At 40.9% G+C, this 20,465-nt stretch overlaps 2 protein-coding genes across 5 annotated transcripts in view; one reads left to right on the top strand and one right to left on the bottom strand.

Moving 5' to 3' along the window:
* Positions 1 to 14,091, bottom strand: part of ZNF277 (zinc finger protein 277) — a 118,280-nt gene extending 104,189 nt beyond the window's left edge. The window contains exons 1-2 of one of the 3 annotated variants that reach the window (XM_047849254.1): positions 13,967 to 14,053; positions 13,323 to 13,500 (exon numbers count right to left, since the gene is read on the bottom strand). Coding sequence is in view for 1 of the 3 variants with exons in the window: in XM_047849252.1 (XP_047705208.1) it covers positions 13,967 to 14,057 (91 nt within the window). In the remaining 2 variants the exon portion in view is untranslated. Of the gene's footprint in view, positions 1 to 13,322; positions 13,501 to 13,966 lie in introns of all 3 variants that reach the window. The other 2 variants (XM_047849252.1, XM_047849253.1) reach the window with 2 other exon arrangements.
* A 225-nt stretch (positions 14,092 to 14,316) lies between these two features.
* Positions 14,317 to 20,465, top strand: part of DOCK4 (dedicator of cytokinesis 4) — a 432,507-nt gene continuing 426,358 nt past the window's right edge. For both annotated transcript variants that reach the window (XM_047849499.1, XM_047849498.1), the window contains exon 1: positions 14,317 to 14,685. In XM_047849499.1, coding sequence (XP_047705455.1) covers positions 14,649 to 14,685 — 37 coding nt within the window. In that variant the 5' untranslated portion in view covers positions 14,317 to 14,648. The remainder of the gene's footprint in view (positions 14,686 to 20,465) is intronic.

The raw sequence follows: 20,465 nt of genomic DNA, 5'->3' as shown, positions 1-20,465 counted from the left end.
TTGGACACTTAACAGAGTGAGCCACCCAGGTACCTCAGGTCTCTCTCACTTTTTCCATGAAGCCAACTATGACCACCCCTTTCAAGAAAATGTTTTGTTTATTCATTCCTCTATCCACTAATGGGAGCTTAGCATAATTACTGACATGTGTGTCTCTTCTCCAGCTAAGACTATAAGCTCAAAGAAGACAGAAACACAGAAGGACACAGTTGTGTCCTTTTAAAACATTTCCCAAAATGATTTATCCCTATGTCAACCCCAGCTCAAGTATTCTATAAATATTTAGATTAACTGGTAAGTGACTGAGTTTAAAGGCATACTCAGGATACAAAGGCACTAATCAGTAAATCCAAAGGAGGTCACTTCAAGCATATTAATATACCAATGCTTTATTCATATAACCTTTTACATTTTATAAAAATCATCTCTTAAACACCTCACTAGTAAACTGCCAGATAAGAAAGATTATTATTTCAATGTTAGTTATAAGAAAACAGAAGTTCAGGCAGTATAATTTATTTAAAGTCACCCATCTGAAACATGAACTGGATTCTTCTGTCTGTAAGTTTAGTGTTCTTTGCACTACACTATACTCTCAAACTCAGGAAGAGACCAAATTTCAGGGGCTGTATGTACAAAGGACAATAGCCATCAGTTAACAACAAAAGGACTTAGCATGTACTATGTAAAATCTGAAGTACCTAAATGATAAAAGATAAGGAAAATAAAAAGTAACAGTGATGGAAAAGCCCCAGCATAAAAAAGACTACCAATTTTTAATAAGCTCTATCTGATTCTTCGGTGGTAACCTTCTAGAAAGAGTTTAATATTCATGAGAACAAAGTCAATGTATAAGTCCCAATGTCCATAAAGTCCAGTAGTAGATACCATGTTCTACAGAGTGCTAGAGAGAGAGAGAGAGAGAGAGAGAGAGAGAGAGAGAGGGAGGGAGAGGCGGAGAGAGAGAGAGGACCTCTCCTCCCCAACTTGAAAACAAGCACTTACCTGTACACACACTCCTTGGCTGGATCAGAAAGAAGGCTATCTGGAAATAAGGGAATATCTTCAATATATGTAGTGGAGTGAATGGTAACTCTAGAGATACTCACCTGGAACCTCAGACTGTGACCTTATCTTGAATAAGGGTTTCTACAGATCCAATTAAGGTAAATATCTTGAGATGAGATCATCCTGGATGAGGGTAAGCTCTAAATGCAATGACTGAAGTCTTTCTAAGAGACAGAAAAGGAGAAGACAAAGAGGCATGGGAAGAAGGCTGTATTAAGACAGAAGCAGAAATTGGAATTATGCTGCCACAAGCAAAGGAATGCCCTGATGCCGCCAGATTCTCCCTTAGAGCCGTCAGAGGGAGCCTGGCCCTGCTGACATCTTGATTTCAGCTATCTGGCCTTCAGCACTGTGGCAGAAAAAAATTCTGTTGTTTTAAGCCACCCAGTTTGTGGTAATTTGTTACAGGCGGCCTTTGAAAACTAAGTATATCAGTTGAACTATTTGAATTAAAATTTCTTTCTCCAGAAGCCGGTAAAGGGATTCTCCTAAGTAACTATATGATTAAGAAGTATATAGCTAATTCAATCTATGGTTCAAGAATGGCTTTACATAAAAGGCAACACTTAAGCTAAGATTTTAAATATGAATAGGACTTAACCAGAAAGACAAAGGGAGGGAGTTTACATTTACAAGGAGGGTTACAATATTTATAAAATGTAACTTATGAAAGCTGTAACTTAAAAAAAAAATGTTGCCCAGTAAGTATATGAAAGTGTGTTTGAGTTTCCACAAGTATGTGTGACTTTCACAGCAGAGTCCAAAGATCAGCTAATATTAATAATATTATACTAACTTTTGATATCTATCTATACATAAGATGAATTCAGAATCTGATTAATGTATAATCACAAGAGGTAACAACAAACATGAAACTTCAGAAAAAGGTGGAAAGACGAAGAGAACAATTTCACTTATATGCTGCTTGCCTAAATCAGTTTACTCTGAAATCACATTTTAAGTGAGAATCCTAAAGAAATGGAGATTTGCCAGTTGGCTCTGAATACTGCTAACTAGAAGTGAATAACAATGGTCCAATGAATCATTTCTAAGCTATTTTAGAAAACCTTTCATTAAAAAATTCCTCTACATCACACTTGTGGATTTTACATCAAAGAGCTGCCTGGATTCATCATTTCATTAATAAACAGTAATTCAGAAACTCTGACATTTCTGACAATGATGCCACACATAGGCAATTAAAAAAAAATCGCAACCAACCTACATTCTTCAAGTCAATGAAAGTTGATAGAGGAATGTAAATTAAATTTTTACAACCTTAAATAATGTATTAAATAGCTATGGTTACCTGACTTAATAAGAAGCACAGGCTTGAGTGCCCTGGAACAGTAGGTCAGAAATTGGTTACTTTAGGGACACATTCCTTTTCATTGTTCAATATTCGAATCTTAGTTCAAATGTACTGAGAAAGGGATACTAATATGAAAAAACAAAAGACACTGATTTGAAGAGTTCTCACATTGTGCTCAAGGGCTAAGTTTTATTTATATAAATACTTATTTCATTACTACCATAGACATTTTCATAAGAACTCTGGCTTTCTGGATATAACGGGGGCGAGGGGATGCTCCTTAGAGGATGTTACATCTCCCTGAGGGAGAACAAATAGTGTTTTGTTTTGTTTGTTTTTTTTTTAATCCTGTGCCTACTACTCTTTGCTTATCCCCCCCCCCCATTAAGTGCTTGAAATAAAATAGGAAAGCTATAAAAATGAATGACAATGGTTATTATTATATACACTGGATGACTGATCTCTTTTTGAAGAGGTTTACAGATGAACTCTTTGGGAAGTCTAAGCTCTTAATAAATACGATCTGCTTAAGAGGAAGATGACCCTGACTAGCATTTCCCAAATCAAATTCCATGGAAGACTAGTATCCCATGAAATGTTAATGTGTGCTATTTGAGAAAAAGATAGTGGGGTCAAATATTTGGGAAAGGACAGTATAATATTTATCTCTTGGTCACAAAAATTAGCAACATTAAAGTCTTGAAGGAAGCTATAAGTAGCTGAAAATTATTTGATCATGAAATTCTTTGTGTAAAAAGGTATTATAACATTCTTCTGTCTTATAATTAATTCTCTGGACTCCTGAAATATTGTCCCTAAAACCATGAACAGCATACTAAATTTACATTAGCCCCACCCACTTCAATCACATAGATGAATAAAAACAATGAGAACACAATTTTATATGAAATCTCTCAAAAGCAAGACAACAAAAAATGAATTTTTTTCACTCCATTACTTAAAAGTTTAATTCATTTAGGCTGTAATAATGTGTAAATTTATATGGCTGGATGTGTTTGGAGTTTCAAGTAATGAAAACAGAATTGTGCTATTTATGGAAACAACTATAAATACTGATACCTAAAAATATCACATTAACAGGGGGGACATTACTAACATGATCTGTTCTGCCAATAATTTCTAAGATGTTTCACAAGGAAAAAGATCAAGAACAGGAATCTTTCTCTGGGGCATCACATTCCATGTCATCTAGGGGTCATGAGAAAGAAAGGGTGTTATTACCTTATACTTGAGAATTATATTACAACTGGTTGATTATTCAGGATTAATGAGCTCAGGGTTAGGAGTTCAGTGGCCATATGGGCAAATGTAATGAGGTGCCTGGAGCTAGGCCTCTGCCAACACTGCCAATCAGCACGGCAGGGGTCTCTAAATCCACTAGCAGTTTGGCTCTGCTCCAGCAGGGGACCACCTCAAGACAGTGGCCTCATCTCCATCTGGGTCTGGCATGCTAGTCATTGTCGGGCATGTGACTAATTTCTTGGAACCAAGCCTCAACTTGCATACCTTTTCCAGCAACTGAGTCCTCAACTGGTTGCCCTGATTCCATAAGCCGTCTGATCTGACCTCCATCCAGAATCCATGTTCCTTTTAACTTGGGTCTTTTAATGGCTTGTCCTTAAACTCCAGTTTATTTGTGATTGCGTTCTTGCTACTGATAAAGATTCTCTCCTTAAGCAGACTCTGGTTTCCTGAAGGCTCCTCTGAATCCTTTTCTTCATTAGGCCTTGCTAGCCCAGGTTTTACAAGAATTCTCCTAAGTCAGTTTAGAGAGAACCCCCCATTCTCCCTATCTGATGAGGTTCCTCATCCTCTACTATCCTCTAGGTCATATCTCATTATCTGATATTTCACCCTGGCCTGCCTTTAGCAAGAATCTTGTTAAGTCTGTTTAGCCAGAATCCACCTGATCTTTCCTCTTAGTAATTTTCCACCTCCCTGCCCCCAACCTGCTCCTTGGCTAAAAATCCCCATCTTTCCTTGTATTTGGAATTGAGCACAGTTCTAGACCCGTTTAGACTTAATTGATGCCTATTTTATCATCTATGTGGCCTTCTCTGCCTGCAGTCTCTTCCTCATCACAGGGCCTAAATGGACACTCAACCTATCAATGGTAGAATCTTCATATATCACCTGCTGTGTCCCAGCATATTTTTCTAGTTTCAGGAATTTCTATCACCTGACTTCATTAACAGAGGCATATTATTAAATTCTAGTGTGAGTCTTCATGATCTTTTTCTTTGGCAAATACCCACACTTCCTGACTCATCCTGCACTCTTCAGTACATTGTTAACCTGACTGAACTTTGATCTTGTCATTGTCTTCCCTCAAGACTGCAGAGTCAGGATCTAATGTCTGAGAGTAAATGATCCAGTTTGAACTTGCCTTTTCAAACTTCTTTTCACTGCTCCCATTTACCTACTATTCTCTCCAGGCAAAAAGAACTGACTTGTTATCTGCCATACGTGCCCTTAGTTTTTCTATTGTACTCCCTCCCTTTGCCTAAGCATGTGATAAATGCTCTTCCTTCTTTATGTCCAAATCTTATTCAACTTCAAGACATAGTACCATCTGCTGGGCTTAATCTCTTTCTGACTCAACACCATCTTGATCACTCTGATGGTCCTTAACATTTTCTACCTTGTAAAATAATTATTTATGTGCTTTTAAAAATGTTTATTTATTTTTGAGGGGCGGGGAGGGAGGGGCAAACCGAGAGGGAGACGGAATCCGAAGCAGGCTCTGAGCTGCCAGCCCAAAGCCCGATGTGGAGCTTGAACCCATGAACCGTGAGAGCATGACCTGAGCCAAAGTCGGACGCTCAACCGACTGAGCAACCCAGGTGCCCCCCTATAGTTATTGATGTGTTTCTTATATCTTCCCTATTAAGCTGTAAGAGCCTCAATGACAAGAGCTATCTTGTTTTCATCACTGTATATCTACAGCATTTAGAAGCTTGCACATATGCTTAATAAAATTTTCAGAATTAAGTCTCAGTACTATTAATAGCTCTTTTAGAGGCACCTGGGTGGCTCAGTCAGTTGAGCGTCTGTCTTTGGCTCAGGTCATGATCTCACAGTTCACGAGTTCAAGCCCTGCATCAGGCTCTTAGCTCTCAGTGCAGAGCCCACTTTGGATCCTGTCTCCCTTTCTCTCTGCCCCTCCCCTAGTCACACTCTCTCTCTCAAAAATAAATAAAACATTTAAAAAAATAGCTCTTTTAGATTCACAAAAATGGAAAGGAGAGGGGAGAGAATGAGATGGGATGTGTCCTAATGATCTAGCCATACTCTCTTGGAGTAGAGACCCTAGAAGTCATCGATTGCAGTGGTTCTCCACAAATTTTCTACGTTAATATATCTGGGTAACTCACGTGTGCAATGAGATCTTAAGGGAATATCCAGATATATTTCTTTTTAGTATATGTGCTGCCGAAGCGAGCACTAGATATATTTCTTTACACAGACTCTAGGATACGTGTAACTGGGTTCCCTAGCTACACCTACCTTCTCTTTCTTTTATTGATATTTGAAAGATGCAGTTGAAAGGATGCTAATATAAATGAATTATCTCATGAATTACTCATTACAAACCATGAGTGCAAATAACTTCTCTAAAATTAGAGAGTTAGAGGCAGAAGTAGGATTAAAACTCAGGTCTCTGCCTCCTTGTCTAGTGAGCTTTCCATGAAACAATACTATCTCTGATCACTGCTGCTAGAAAAAAATCCCAGTCTTAGTAGGTTATTAGCATTACTTTCCTTCATGTGGGTGCATACTTATAAAGCTTTCAAAAATCATTCACAAACTGGTTTTTAAAAAATTCCAATAAGCTTCCAGACTCTTTCTCATCTTCTTTTCCTACCGCTGCCCTCCTCCATTTGTGAAAATTAGATGTATGGTGCTTTAACAAAGAGAGCTTGATTGATGTTGTGTTACTGTTCAACAACAGTTCTTGCTATTAATTGCTTTATAATGATAATTGCATTTAGTAGTACAAGATATTCTCTTTTCTAATTGGCTATTACTGGTGAATAGCAGCTTGTTACATAACAGAAGATTGTGTTAAATAAATAACCACAATTACAATGCTGAGGTCCTTCGCTTAAAAAACAAATTGCTCTAAGTTTTTGGATAAAAATACTAAAACATTTTTTGTAAGGCAGGGTCTCTATAATTACTTGGGGGAAGATTCGTCTTTCAGTTAAGAAAAAGCATGACATGAGGACAGTGTTAGGGAAACCAGGAGTCAGAACAGGCATTTCCTTTCTTTTAAAAATAAACACATTTAAAAGCTTTCAGCTCCTCAGTCAATACAAACAAACTGCAGATTGAAATGCATCAACTTCTTCCCACAGTGTGACATGGAAACAGAAAGGCCTCTCCAATTAGCTCTGATAAAATATAATTGCAAAGCCCCACCAACTACATTGAAATGTTCCCATAGATACAGCCAGGGGCTCTTCCTCATTTGTGCTGCATGGGACCCAGTCACCACTCAACCAACACCAAGTGCCATCACAGTGTGGCACTGTAGAAGATGTAGTGACACCAAGGTGTATGTGACAGTCCTTATCCTTAAAGGCTTCCATATAATAAAATCAGGAGTATGTCTCAATTCAAACTGTAATGTTGATTAGTTTATAATTATTTAAAAGTTATGTCTAGGCTTTTCTAGTAGCAGTTGTCATAATAATAATGAGCTTAAACAACCTGTGCAAGGTCACACAGGTTGTAACTAGCAGTTACTTCTGAATCCACTTTTTTCCAATTCCAAAGACCCGCCACAGCTTCTTACGATACGTCCTCAGCAACTGCTTCACTCCTCCCTATATTCACTGCTTCACTCAACCTCCCAAAAAGGTAGGACTTAACTGCAGCATTTTTGTCTGTTTTTTAAATTTAACTGCAGCATTTTTATGATGAAATGGGAGACTCAGAGGTTCAATAATTTTCTGCATGTTCATAGTGCTACAAAGCAGCAAATTCACAATCAGAATCCAATATTTCAGACTTCGAATCCAGTCTTTCCTCCCACACATTTTTACTCAATGTATTAATTCAAAGGTACCAAAACATGGGAAAAGCCCAACAGTATCCCACATTGACTTATACCAGTTGAAATATTCTACCACTTCTCAACTGTTGATACCTCTTCCCCAAAGGAAACAAAGGTTTAAATCCTGTTTAATTTTAGAAACTTTACTTGGTTCCTAGAGCTAAGATGGCACCCAGCCTCAGCTGACTAACTTACAAATAAATGACACAGGCACAAAGAGTAGTGGCTGAGTTGTAAACAAAGGCACAAGAGTGGTCAAATCCATCTCCACTTTTGGAAAAAGCTGCCCTGCTCACGTTTGGGTCAATGACGTCAGTGGGAACATACATTTCAGGAAGAGACAGCAATTTGTTAAGATGCCTTCAGTGAAATACCAATCCATTTGGAGTTTATTAAATAAATCACAGCAAAACTGAACCCCAACTCTATGGCAAAGTTCTCCAAGAACAGGTAACAGTAACATTTAAAGATTCAATCATTGGAGATGGCAGTATACTATTTTGTATCTATTTACTCATGGATTTATGTGTAGGAGACAGTATAATTTTTATTACGTGAATCTGATCGATATTATCTTCAATTGTTCAAGATGGGAAGTGTATGGGTATGTGTTGTGGAGGACAGCACTGTTCTTTTGCACGAATGGAAGGTCTGTGTCAACATAATGAGAAGTGTATGTAAATTCTACGTCTGATAGTCCAAGTAATCCCTCAACAGAAACCTGGTCATGAAATAGAACACAATAAGGTTGTAGCACTCAAAATCATCACCTGTATCACCTGTGGCACACGTGCCAACGATGTGCCCATACCTGTGTCTGAAATGAGTCACCATTTATTTAAGACCAGGCTACTGTATCATCATCTCACTCATCATTTCAACATTCCAGCAAGACAGATAGGATTTTACCCATTTTACACATGAGAAACTGAGGTTCAGAGGCTGATTACCTTGTCTATGGCTGGTAAGTAACCAGGATTTGATGTTACATTGGCCTGACTTCAATATGTACACACATCCTCTTTTTCCTATAGCACATTGCCTTCCTATAGGAACGTTAGCATTGGAACATAATTAGGTCTAAGGGAAGTCTGTTTCAGACGTTATCCAATGGAATGTAGTTGCTATGAGACATCATTATAACAGTAAGTAGGATAAAAGTTCTGTTTCTGTTGCTGTGTGTCCTTGTGCAAGTCACTCTTGTACCAGTTTCTTGCACTAGTTGTAAATGGAAAGGGGATAATACAAGTATCCACTTCAGGGATGTTGTGAGGATGAAATGACCTAAGACTTGTGAAAGCATTTGAAACAGTACTTGGCACAGTTACTGTTCAACAAATATTAGCAGCATCATTATTATAATATCTTCTTTTATAATTTCCTCTTAATATCCTGCAAGCTAAGCTAGTTCCCAAATATTTTTATAGGAAAATAAAGGATGTTCTGAAGGAGGTTTCTATAATTCTTTTTCTTCCGTGACATTCTCCAGCTTGTACCTTGCAAGGCCATCCCAGTATGCAAGATTATCTGAGCTTCTTGCTGACTCTGAAGGTGGGTGTGTGTTTAGGGAGCTGGGGGTGAGGGGGCAGCATGGGGTAGGGGTGAGAAAGGGTATCAAGATAATATAAAAGGCTTTTAGAGCGCATAGTTGCAATACTAGTACAGAGCACAAGCAGACACCCTGACAACTCCCGGGAATGCAAGGGCAGCCTAAACAGGTATCACCAACACATTCCTAAGCTTCTCCCCGGTTACACCACAATTCAGACTGCTTCCTAAGTAAATACAGAATCAGAAAGCAGGCAGTTTCATTGTTCATTCAGGCATAGCTTTATATTGAAAACAACTAATAGTTACTCAATTCCAAGCTGCTAAAGGGAAATGTGCTGGCATGTCATAAATACATAATTGAATGAAATAATCACAACTCTGCAAGGTAGGTATTATATTTTCATAAATGTAGCAGCATAGGCAATAGTCATACACAACTGATAAATACCAGAATTGACATTTAAATACAGTTTTTCCAAGATAGGGTCTAGTTCTCTCTCCACTGTCTTGTCAAATGTAGGAGACTGGATTTAAGCATTAATGCTAGAAATAAGATGACAAACTGTGGAAAACCAGATAACTGCCATGCAGATGATGGGACCCCGATTTCAAGGTCTATGCAGCAGTTCATTAAGTTATGGGTTCAAGGTTATAAAGGACAGATGTAAAGTATTTTTTTAATTTAATCATTATCTATACAACACTAATACTTTACTTAAAAAAAGACTGGAGGGGCACCTGGGTGGCTCAGGTCATGATCTCACGTTTTGTGGGTTTGAGCCCTGTGTTAGGCTCTGTGCTGACAGCCTGGAGCCTGGGGCCTGCTGTGGATTCTGTGTCTCCCTCTCTGCCTTTTCCCTGCTTGTGCTCTCTCTCTCAAAAATGGATGAACATTAAGAAAAGAAAAAAAAAAGAAAAGAAGAAGAAGATGACTGCAAAGTTATGTCAAAAGGCTAGTTATGACTACCTGTGACAAAATATCATCTTCATGATGATATATTCTGCATTTTCTAGTTGGGGTGCATAACTTTCATAAACCTAACATATACTCAGTTTTTTACTTGATTTCAATTCCTCTGCGTAAAATAGCTGCCATTCGAAGTACTCCGAACAAATTTCAGATACATTTTAACCATTAAACTGCTGGAGTGTTCACTTCATGCAACTCTGATAAGCACTGGCATAAAAGTAAAAAAAGACAACTCTTACCCTCAAGAAGTTCACAGTCTACCAGGGTAGACAATGCTACCAATAAATAACTACAGTCTGCTATGGTAAGTGTGATAATGAAGATGTGGGAAGGAAAGCAGGGTGACTGAAGATGAGGCTGGAAAAGTAGATTAGAATCTTAAATGCTATGCAGAGAATTGAGATCTCATTACATAAGCATTAGAGCCACACTGAAGATTTGAAGTGAAGACGCATTCATACATTTGTGTTTTGGAATATGCATTTAAGGAGGCAAAAGTCAAGAGTATGTGAGATCAACAGGAAGGTTTTGCAATCATCCAGGCTAGAATTCATTTCTTGTTAAACAATGATTAAACACTGACAGGGTTCCAAGACAGGCCTGGATAGACAAAACCAAACATGTCAAAGTTCTGGTCCCCAAGAACACAGTTTGGAGGATGGGGGACACAGTAACTCAGCAGCAATGGTGAGGGTTAGAAACAGAAGAGTGGCTAAAGAGATGAAGAGAAAGAACAAATTCAAAAGATTATTTCAGGCACAGAAAAATAAGACCTAGTAACTGGTCAGGTTTAGGACCTGAGGGCAAGATAGGAATCAAGGATGCTCCCTAGGTTTCTAGCTAAGGCTTGATGCTACCTATCGAAATAGCAAATATAAGAATGAGGAGTTGACACCACCCGCTACCCCCATTCCTTCTAGAGATACTGCAAATGTGTTAACAAGGTCTCCAGAGGAAACACATTCTAAATCCAAAGTAGCATTCCCATGATTGTCATCTACTGAGCATGCATTTGCAGGGAAAAAAAGTTAACTCTGGCAGATTGTAATATGGATGCACAGGTTAACCCTGTCACAAATCACCTCCGTCTCAAACATTTCCTAGAAGTATTGTCAATTAATAAACTATATGTACTATCTTACTGCCTCTAACTAAAAACAGCAAAAGAAAAAATACCAGTAATACATCCCAAAGTGTGAGAAATTGAGTCCTTTACTGTCTGTTGTAAACTTTAGAGGACAATATGAAATCCCAGTTACAGTTCAAATGTATGCAAAGCAGTGTTGTGCAAGATCGGGGGCTTTCCTGGTGAGGGACGGAGCCTCAGATCTCAGGTAAGGTGCTATCCCTGCCTGCACACCACTCAGAGATTCATTCTAGCAGAACTCTTCTGCTCCAGGATATTAAGTACACAGGTTGATATTTTAATTAGAACCATAGTGAAACCTCCTAAAAGAGGCAGTTTTCAGGAAATTAATGATTTTACAGGGAAAGATATTTTTGAGAACCTAAGTCAATGCTTAACAAAAAAAATATGAATATAATTTCAGTATCATTGTTTCCAGCCGAAATTTGTATCACACTTTGCAGGCTTTGAAAACAATTTAGATAAAGTTACAGAATAATACATAGATTATTAAGGGGATTTTTAGTGACAACCTTACAAGAAAGACATAAAACTCAACCCTTAGCTCTCCCATTGACTGATAATAATTAGCGGGAATACTTGTCAATTATGAACCACAGTGAGGAATATTTTGTTACAGATACTTCAAATTCACTGCTGCTCCATACTGTCGTCGAAAAGAAATTGGAACCTAGAATTATGCTTTATAGCATTTACTTAATTCAATCCAGTAGTCATTTAAATATTGGCCCTTGATTAATGATTTTCTCACAGTAGGTAAGCACAAGGGAAAAGGACATTTATATATTACTAATAGGAGTGTATGCTGACGTCTTTCAAAGGGAAAAATCTGGTATCTATTAAAATTTTAAACCTGTGTTACCTTTGATCCTGCAATTCCTCAAGAAATTCATTCTTTGCCAGAGGGGAAGGATATGTATATGAAGTTGCTCACTATAAATTACTGAAAAACTAAAGCCACAGTACATGTTCATTAATAGAGGAATGGTTAGAGTACGGTACATTTGTATTATGGAATACAACTGGCAGTCTTTAAAAAGAAAGAAGCAACAAATATACTGACATGGAAGAAATATACAGATCATTGGGAGAGAGGGGGGTGCAGATCTTTGAGTTTACATACAATGATCTCTTTTTATTTTTCAAAATCAAAACAATACAGATGTGTGTCATCTAGGAATATGTCAGAAAGAACACACAACGAACTTTTAACAGTCATTATTTTGGGAATGGACTGTGTGGTGGAGGAACTTTCATTTAACTTACACACCTCTGAATGGCTTCAAATATTTATAATGAAAAATTTCATAATTTTAAATAACTAATGATATCTAATTGTCCAACAATGTTTTTGGAAGAAACTCCCAATTTTCCTTTTTATGAGTTAATCTGTGGGATAAAATCACCAAGGATTTCATCTTTAAATGTTAAACAGGGAGCCCTCTGAACTTTGAGAATCTGGAAAACCTTAATAGTATCTTACCACCAAATAAGAGCCCCCAAATGAAATGGTCAGGTGTGGGCTTAAGTATTTCAAGTCAGGAGCCTATCAAAGATTTCTTTGGTAGAGGTATTAAAATAATTTCAGAGATAGGTAGTTCCACTGATGGGCAGCGGGAGGAGACTGCACTTTATCTCTGTGCTGAGATAAAAACTCAAAACTAAATGTCAATTTAATCGTGAAAACAAAAACAAAATAACCAAAAAAAATCTCAAATAAGGCCAGAGAAACTTTAAGCCCCCAAACCATGTCAAATAGAAAAAGACAACTTGTTGGGGCACCTGGGTGACTTGGTGGGTGAAGCGTCCAACTTCAGCTCAGGTCATGATCTCAAGGTTGGCGAGTTCGAACCCCCGTGTCAGGCTCTGTGCTCACAGCTGGGAGCCTGGAGCCAGTTCTGTGTTTCTCTCTGTGCCCCTCCCCTGTTGGTGCTCTCTCTCTCTCAAAAATAAATTAACATTAAAAAAAAAAAAAAGAAGAAAAAGACAACTTCTGTTAAATTACACAAGACAAAAAAGAAGGGACGCTGGCGGGGATAGATGCACTAAAGGTAAACGAATAGGGCTAGGCATCCTCAAGACAATCAATCCCCCTGGCAGCTTTCAAAGTTTGGTTTATAATCTCTATAGTGGATCAGAGGGCAACTTCAAAGACAAGTAGCGTCAAAGTAGTTGCGATGATTTTCATAACCACCTTCAAATTTTCTCTGAAGCCATGACTGCAAAATACCATTTCCTTTCCTCTTTCTCGAAGAACTCAGCCTGGGTCCACATTCAATCCTGGCGATCGCCTGGGGCGGTCAAGAGCTACCAAAGAGGCTGTGAGAGACACTTTCTCTTCAGATGCCGCTCTTGCCAGCAATCGAATAAATCTGTAGAGTGGAGAGAAGTGACCAGTCTGCAACCGGAAAACCGCCCGAATACAAGTAAAATATATCTCCCGAGGCCAAACCAAGCAAACCGAGGCGGAGGCAGGATACCGGAGAGGAGAGAGCTAATACCGGAGTTACAATCACACATGCGCGAACGTGACTTGACACACACCCACCCGGCAGCAAGCGCAAACCTGGGAGCTCCAAACCGAAGAAAAACGCTCAGGGAGCTTCTCTGGTCGCCGGGAAGCCCATTCCATCCCATTTTCTTTTCCCTACCCAGACAGCCGTCACCAAGTATCCGCTTCCGACCCCACACCGCCCCGCTGGGCCCCTCCCATGGATCCCTGGCGCTCAGGTGGCTTTAGAGCTGGCAGGCTCCTGGGGTTTGCCTGGCGGTCAGCTGCAATCCTGATCGGAGAGAGAGGGAAAAAGACCACTTACGGTTCAGTGGAACCGTACTCACCCTCATAACTGACACTCCCAGATTCGCTATGGTTGCTCTTGCAGTCCTCCTCCCCTCGGGCAGCAGCCCCCTGGGTCTCGGGAGCAGCCATTACAAGGCAGACGAGAAAAGGGAGGGCAGCTGGGCGAGCCCGGAACCAATGGAAACGCGACTGGAGGCGAACCCCCCCATCACCGCGGGGTTCCTCCACGTCCACGCCTCGCCATCACGTTCTAGGCCAATAGGACACGGAGAGCGGCGCCTAATCCCCGCCCCCAACCGCTGATGCCACGCCCCCTTCCGGGATGGAGCGGCCCAGAACTACAATTCCCAGCGTGCTGTGGGGACTCTGGGACAGGGAGGGCTGGAAGAGGCGCTGGCGGGCGGGGGTGCGCCGGAGAGTACCCTGGCTTGTAGCTTAGTTCAGTGAATCAGAACAATGACTGCGCCGCCGGGTCCCCAAGAGCGCGTCGGAGGACTGTGAGCAGCCGCCGCCGGGAGAGCGGCGGGCGGCGCACCCTCAGCGGAGCGGTGTCACCGCCGGGCTCGGGAGCCTCCAGCGCAGACCTTGCCTAGCGCTCACAGCCCGAGCGGAGCCGCGGACTTCGGCGTTGCAGCCGCTACTCGGGAGCTGTGCATTGTTGTGAGACAGAGAAGGCGCGGGGATTACAAAGCCGGAAGACCCCGGACCCCCCCTTTAGCCATGTGGATACCTACGGAGCACGAGAAATACGGCGTGGGTAAGTCTCCGCGGGGCGAACTTTTATTCCGCTCTGGCCCGAGCGGGTGCGCATTTCGCGTCCTTGCCCCTGCGCCCCTCTCGCTCTGCCGGGCTGGAAATGCCTAATCCTGGCATCGCGCTGCGGGTTTGGGGCTTTGCCGAGCCGGCTCCGGGCGGTGGGGTATGCGCTGGGGTCTCGCCCTTCACCGCCCCATCGGTGCTCCCGGCACCGGCTCCCGGAGTGCCGGGACGGCTGGGGGAGCGCGCGGCCAGCCCTCCTGCTGCGGGCTCTTCCTGCGGAGTTTGGAGTGGCGACGGGGCGTGTGTGAGTCAAGTTGAAGAGGAGGGTGAACGGCGTTCCGCTCCTCTCCCTTCTTATCTTTCTTCCCCAAAGAGGGCAGTGGGCTGCAACGATTCCCTGGGGTGGAGAGAGAGACAACAAGTACTGCGCAGAGAGAACACCCCCAAAACAGAAGGGGAGGGGGGCGCAAAACCTTCCCTCCGGCTCCCTTCGACATTCCCGGAGTGCGGAATGTGGCACTGTTCTCAAAGGAGCCGCTCTGACAGACCGAGCCTGACCCTAGCTTCCTTCCTCCCTCCTATCCCGGGTTTATGGGGTGTGAGTGTTTAGGGGCTGGGGGGATTGGTAAATTTCAACATCTGCGCCTCTTTGGTCTTTGGAGGGGAACGGGTATTTCAGCAATGCTTTTACTTCTGGCCACCCTCTCGGCCCGGGGTAAGAGCGTTGGGGGTTGGTGGAGGACAGCTGTGGAGTGATAATGGGGAAGGGGAAATCAGAAAGCCTTGGGTCTTCGAGGCGAGGAGACAGCTTTTAGGAAAGCACTACCCTGACACTGGCTTTCGGAGGAGAAGGAACAGGGTAATGCTCGCTGTTCTGTGCAAAGGTGAACAACAAAGGACATTAATGTTGAGTGATGAATACAGGAGTCTCCCTTCCTTTCCCTCCTCCCATTTCAGGCTGATTACAGTTCCTGTTTTTGTTGTTTGATTTCAGCTGGGTCGCCCCTTGACAGTTACTCCTTTTAAGGTTGTGGCTATTAAGAAGCCAGGCTCTCTGACAAGCCTGCAGCGGCCAAATGCAATTATAACCTCTCAGAAGGTTTAACAGGGAGAAAGCATTTTGGATTTTACTAACAGTCTTTATTCCCTATAATGCCCCGTTCTGCTGATTGGTGTACTTTTTCTTTTTTTAATTGGGTACAGATCTAGTGATTTAGACGATGTGTAGGTATCTGCTTCTGTTCTAAATTAATTTCCCTGTAATTTAGACAATGTGGAAAGCCTTTCCAGGGAATCTTAGTCATAGGAGATTTTTTTTTTTTTTAAACTTTGCATGGGGATAGGACTTTGGAGTCCACTGAAAGGACTGTAAGATTAAACAAAGTCAATGAAAGCTAATGAGCTTTCTTTCTGTTTGTGACTGTTCAGCAAGACAATAGTTTGTCCTGGACCCACCTTTGGGAAGGGGTTCCAGCCTTCCCTCTCTTCAAAGTGTGATGGGAACCTTTGCCAGGCACTGTCCTGGCAAGGAGTAGATGTTGGTGGTTGTTATTTTCCTTCTGTCCACGCTCCCCCACCTTTTTGGGTAGATTAACCCTTGCTGGGAAAGACATTGCCTTTGCTGAAATGGTGAGGAACTGGAGTGTCCCCTTGTCACTGGGTTTAACACTCATTGGAAGAAACACAGACCCATCCAGCAGCACTGTCCCGCTTGGAGTCGATCCCAGATGTTGCTTTCTTCCAAGTGTTAAATTATACAGATTATGGATGGGATTTATTTTCTTGATTTCTTTATGTGCCAGGTCACAGCTGGGTGCTGGTATTGATTAGTTTTTCTCTTGCCTTTCTTTATAAGCCTTGGGCAGAGGCTTAAAACACACTCTGGGATTTCCTGGAATGGCAAACCGGATATTATCGGTCAAATGTTTTGGGCTGCAGCAGACACCTTGCTTTTGGGTGGTTGTAATTTGGTTGCAGAGTAGGGGGAGATGGGAGGGTGAGCTCAGCATTGGGAAAAGGAGGTTGAGATGAGAAGTGAGGACAGAGGTGGGTCTGCTCATTTATACAATATCACACATACAGGAATGTTAACCATCTTTTATTATTAATTTTTGAGCATTTGGCTTATGGAATGCTTAGCTGTTTTTTAGAATCCATCTGTTAAGTGTGTGCATTTGTGTGTGTGTGTGTGTGTGTGTGTGTGTGTGTGGTGAAAATTTTGCTAGGATGCTTAAGTGTGGACTTTATTTCTCACCATGGAGAGCACTATTTGTAGCTATCTATGCTGCAAGTTTTTTGTTTTTTTTTAAACCTTGGTTAGTGCATGTGCTTTCTTTTCTAGTTTTTATAAATACGAAAGAAAAGATACTTTATAGACACAAATGTTTGGCTGATATCAGGTGTAGTAGTAATGTAATTCCTCATTCTATGAAATAAATTAGTCTTTGTAACTTGGAATACCTGAAGTTTTAATGCAAATTGTATGTTTTTCCAATGATGCTTTTTATCCACCATCAATTATATATGAGATAATTATGTGTCTTTATGTTTCAGTTTCAAGCAACATTGTAAATATGGGTAAACTTTCTTAAATGTCATGCCGTAGTAAGATGTATCAGAGATAGAAATTCCTTTTCAAACCTGACATGTGGGCACTCTTCCCACCCAATTGGTGGATGGTTTTAAAACAATGTCTGCTTAATTTTATACCAAAGTGTTCTGATTCTAGGGAATTAGAAGATATAGTGATAAAGCTGTAGTCCTGAGGGAGAGGAGACCTTGTCTCTTTCAAAACATATTAGTAGGCACACATATTTTATCTTGGGAAATTCTGGGTAGCTCTTGGACCAAAGCTAGACAGTGCTGCCAGCTGGGTGACCTTAGGTAAGTCACTTAACGTTTCTGAGTCCCAGCCTCTTGGTCAAATGAGATCAAGTTCCTTCCCGATATTCTTTAGAGCTCTTCCAAACAAATGTGTCCTTTGGTTAGAAAGATACCTCTATGGTGTAGAGATTGTTATAAAGAAAGACACTTCTGTTGTGACACATCCCGCATGGTTTTTAACCAGGATCAAAGGTAAGCAAAAGCTATCTGGCAGGCTGCCAGAACCAAGGTGCTGGTTGTTCATTTTTCAATCTGTTTGATTTTCTCTCTCTAGTAAGAACTCCACGCGCAGTGCCAAAAACGTTCTTGGTAGCCCCCTCACAAATTTCCTTATGATCACTACCTGCTTCCCGCATGCCCTCATCAGACATCCCTCCCTTTCCTCCCTTAAAGGGGTGGGAATTAGTCACAGAGAAAGTTATGCTAGGACTGTTGCATATATATTTCTGTGTTCGTTTATTCAGCAGCCATTTCTGCACAGGGTTCCCAGGTGAGCTGGCATATCTCACTGAGCTGCAAACTGCACCTCTCAACCCCAGCCAGATGTTTTACATGTGTGTGCCTGGTTAAGCTTAGAGGGAGATTATGTGCTGGATTGATCAGTGCAGAAAATTCATGAGCCTGACAAGAAGCAAAACTCAGAACAAGCTGATCTGAAGGTTATGAGTGTCATTTTAAAAATGATGTATTTAGTACTTGTGTCATCGAGTCCTCAAAAGAATTCCTGTCCTCCATTTCTCTTGAAGTGTTCTGCTCTCATTCAAGTAGGAATCCCATTCCTTTTTAAAGCTCTATTTTAGGGGAAGCGATACCTTCTATTATATGGGATATTTATGATACCTTTTCCTTGAAATGGGTGCTTTAATGGTAGCTTGTGTGGAAGAGTTGGAGTGAGTGTACCTGTCTTCTTAGCTGTTTTCAGTTTCTTAGGTATTAGTGTCTTAAAATGTTTCCTCTTTGTGGTACCATGGTGTATCCACATAACATGTATGGATAAATAATGATATGCTGCCCGAAGTTGTAACATTTAGAGCCTGGCACAGGATTCTATTTTTTTTTTTTAATTAATTTTTTTGAGGGTGGCGGGAAGGGCAGAGAGAGAAGGAGAATCTCCAGCTGTGGGGCTCGAACTCCTGAATCATGAGATGTGACCTGAGCTGAAATCAAGATTTGGTTGCTTAACCGATTGAACCACCCAGGTGTCCCCAGGATTCTACACTTAAATGGAAGGTGAAGAGGAGTGATTTATATCCGTAGGCCAAGTACCATTGAAGAGCTGTGCAGGCAGCAGGATGGTAGCTGATGTCCTTGAGCTGGTGGCCGCCTGTGGGAATGGCGTATACACATGTTTCCCTCTTCTGGTCATTCTACTAAGTGAAGATTATTTCACGAGGCCCTAGAAACACAGAGGTGCTGCCTTTCCTCTCTTTATTCTTGTTTTTTTTTTTTTCTCTTTCCCAACCCCTGCCTCCCCACCCCCTGCGCCACCCAGAGGTGGTATAGTAGATACTGCAAAGGAGATTATACAGATTTTGAGAAATTTTAGACTTTCTGGTCTCCAACTCTACTCTTAAGGAGACCACATTTTCAGAATTATCTTTGGATGTCTGGATTTCTAGCATAGTGACTTGATGCTGCAAACATATATGGCAGAGTAACATCAAACTCTAAGGAAACCCAACCAAAATTCTGTAACCATAACATATTAATACCATGTTTTATAGTTGAAAAAAATACAGTGAAGTTACTTTGTTCGGGTATAGTCTCTGAAACAGAATGGTAAGTTCCATTTAAGGGATGAGGAAGCATCTTCACAGAAATTAAGTGACTGATTTTATGTCGTGGCTTTCAATCTTGTTTTGGAAATATACTGAATAGAAGACAGTTTTATTAGTCCATATTATCATCCATAATAGGAAACACCTTTACTTTTTTCATCTAATGTAGCTACACAAATACCATTAGCACCAGTGAACACACATACAGTGCAATATTTGCTCATATTCTGTGTGGTGTTCTATTCTTTATCATTAAAAAAACAAAACAAAACTCATCACTAGCTTGACTTAATGATTCCTTAATGGATCCTGACCTACAGTTTGAAAGGCATTTCTCTAGGTATCACATTTGCGGTACAGGAAGGACTGGAACTCAGACCTTGTTGGGTTTCTGCTCGAGTTCATTCATGACATTGGTTTTGTTGGTTTCTTAGCAGTTAGATATTTGTGCTTATTTTTGACTTAGAGTTTAATAATCATACTTTTTTCCTTCAACATAGTCAAAATCTGCCTTTTTATGTGCTGTTATTTTTAAAATTTATTTTTTTTTCAACGTTTATTTATTTTTGGGACAGAGAGAGACAGAGCACGAACAGGGGACGGGCAGAGAGAGAGGGAGACACAGAATCGGAAACAGGCTGCAGGCTCTGAGCCATCAGCCCAGAGCCCGACGCGGGGCTCGAACTCACGGACCGAGAGATCGTGACCTGAGCTGAAGTCGGACGCTTAACCGACTGTGCCACCCAGGTGCCCCTGTGCTGTTATTTTTAAAGATGTAACAAATATCCAAAGCTATCACATGCACTACAGAACTCATCTCTCCAAGTTCATGTCTATCTTCCAATTAGGATCTTTTTGACAAGGGCTGGTATGAACTGCATAGTGGCCAATTTTGGATATTTTCTCCATAATTTCCTTTGAGAATGATCTCTGGCTACTATAACAAGAATAAATAGATTAAGTCTACTGAGATAAGTTGTCAATTGTGGGATTACCACCCATCATTTTCTGCCTTTTTTCATGTTGCTTGCTGATCATTATTAGAAGAAAAAAGGCAGGTTTTTATAAAAAAACTGAACTGGTAATGTATTTGGCCAGAGTATATATAATAGTTAAG

Source organism: Prionailurus viverrinus, chromosome A2, assembly GCF_022837055.1.
Source record: "Prionailurus viverrinus isolate Anna chromosome A2, UM_Priviv_1.0, whole genome shotgun sequence".
NCBI lineage: Eukaryota > Metazoa > Chordata > Mammalia > Carnivora > Felidae > Prionailurus > Prionailurus viverrinus.
This window is presented reverse-complemented; position numbering and strand designations above follow the sequence as displayed.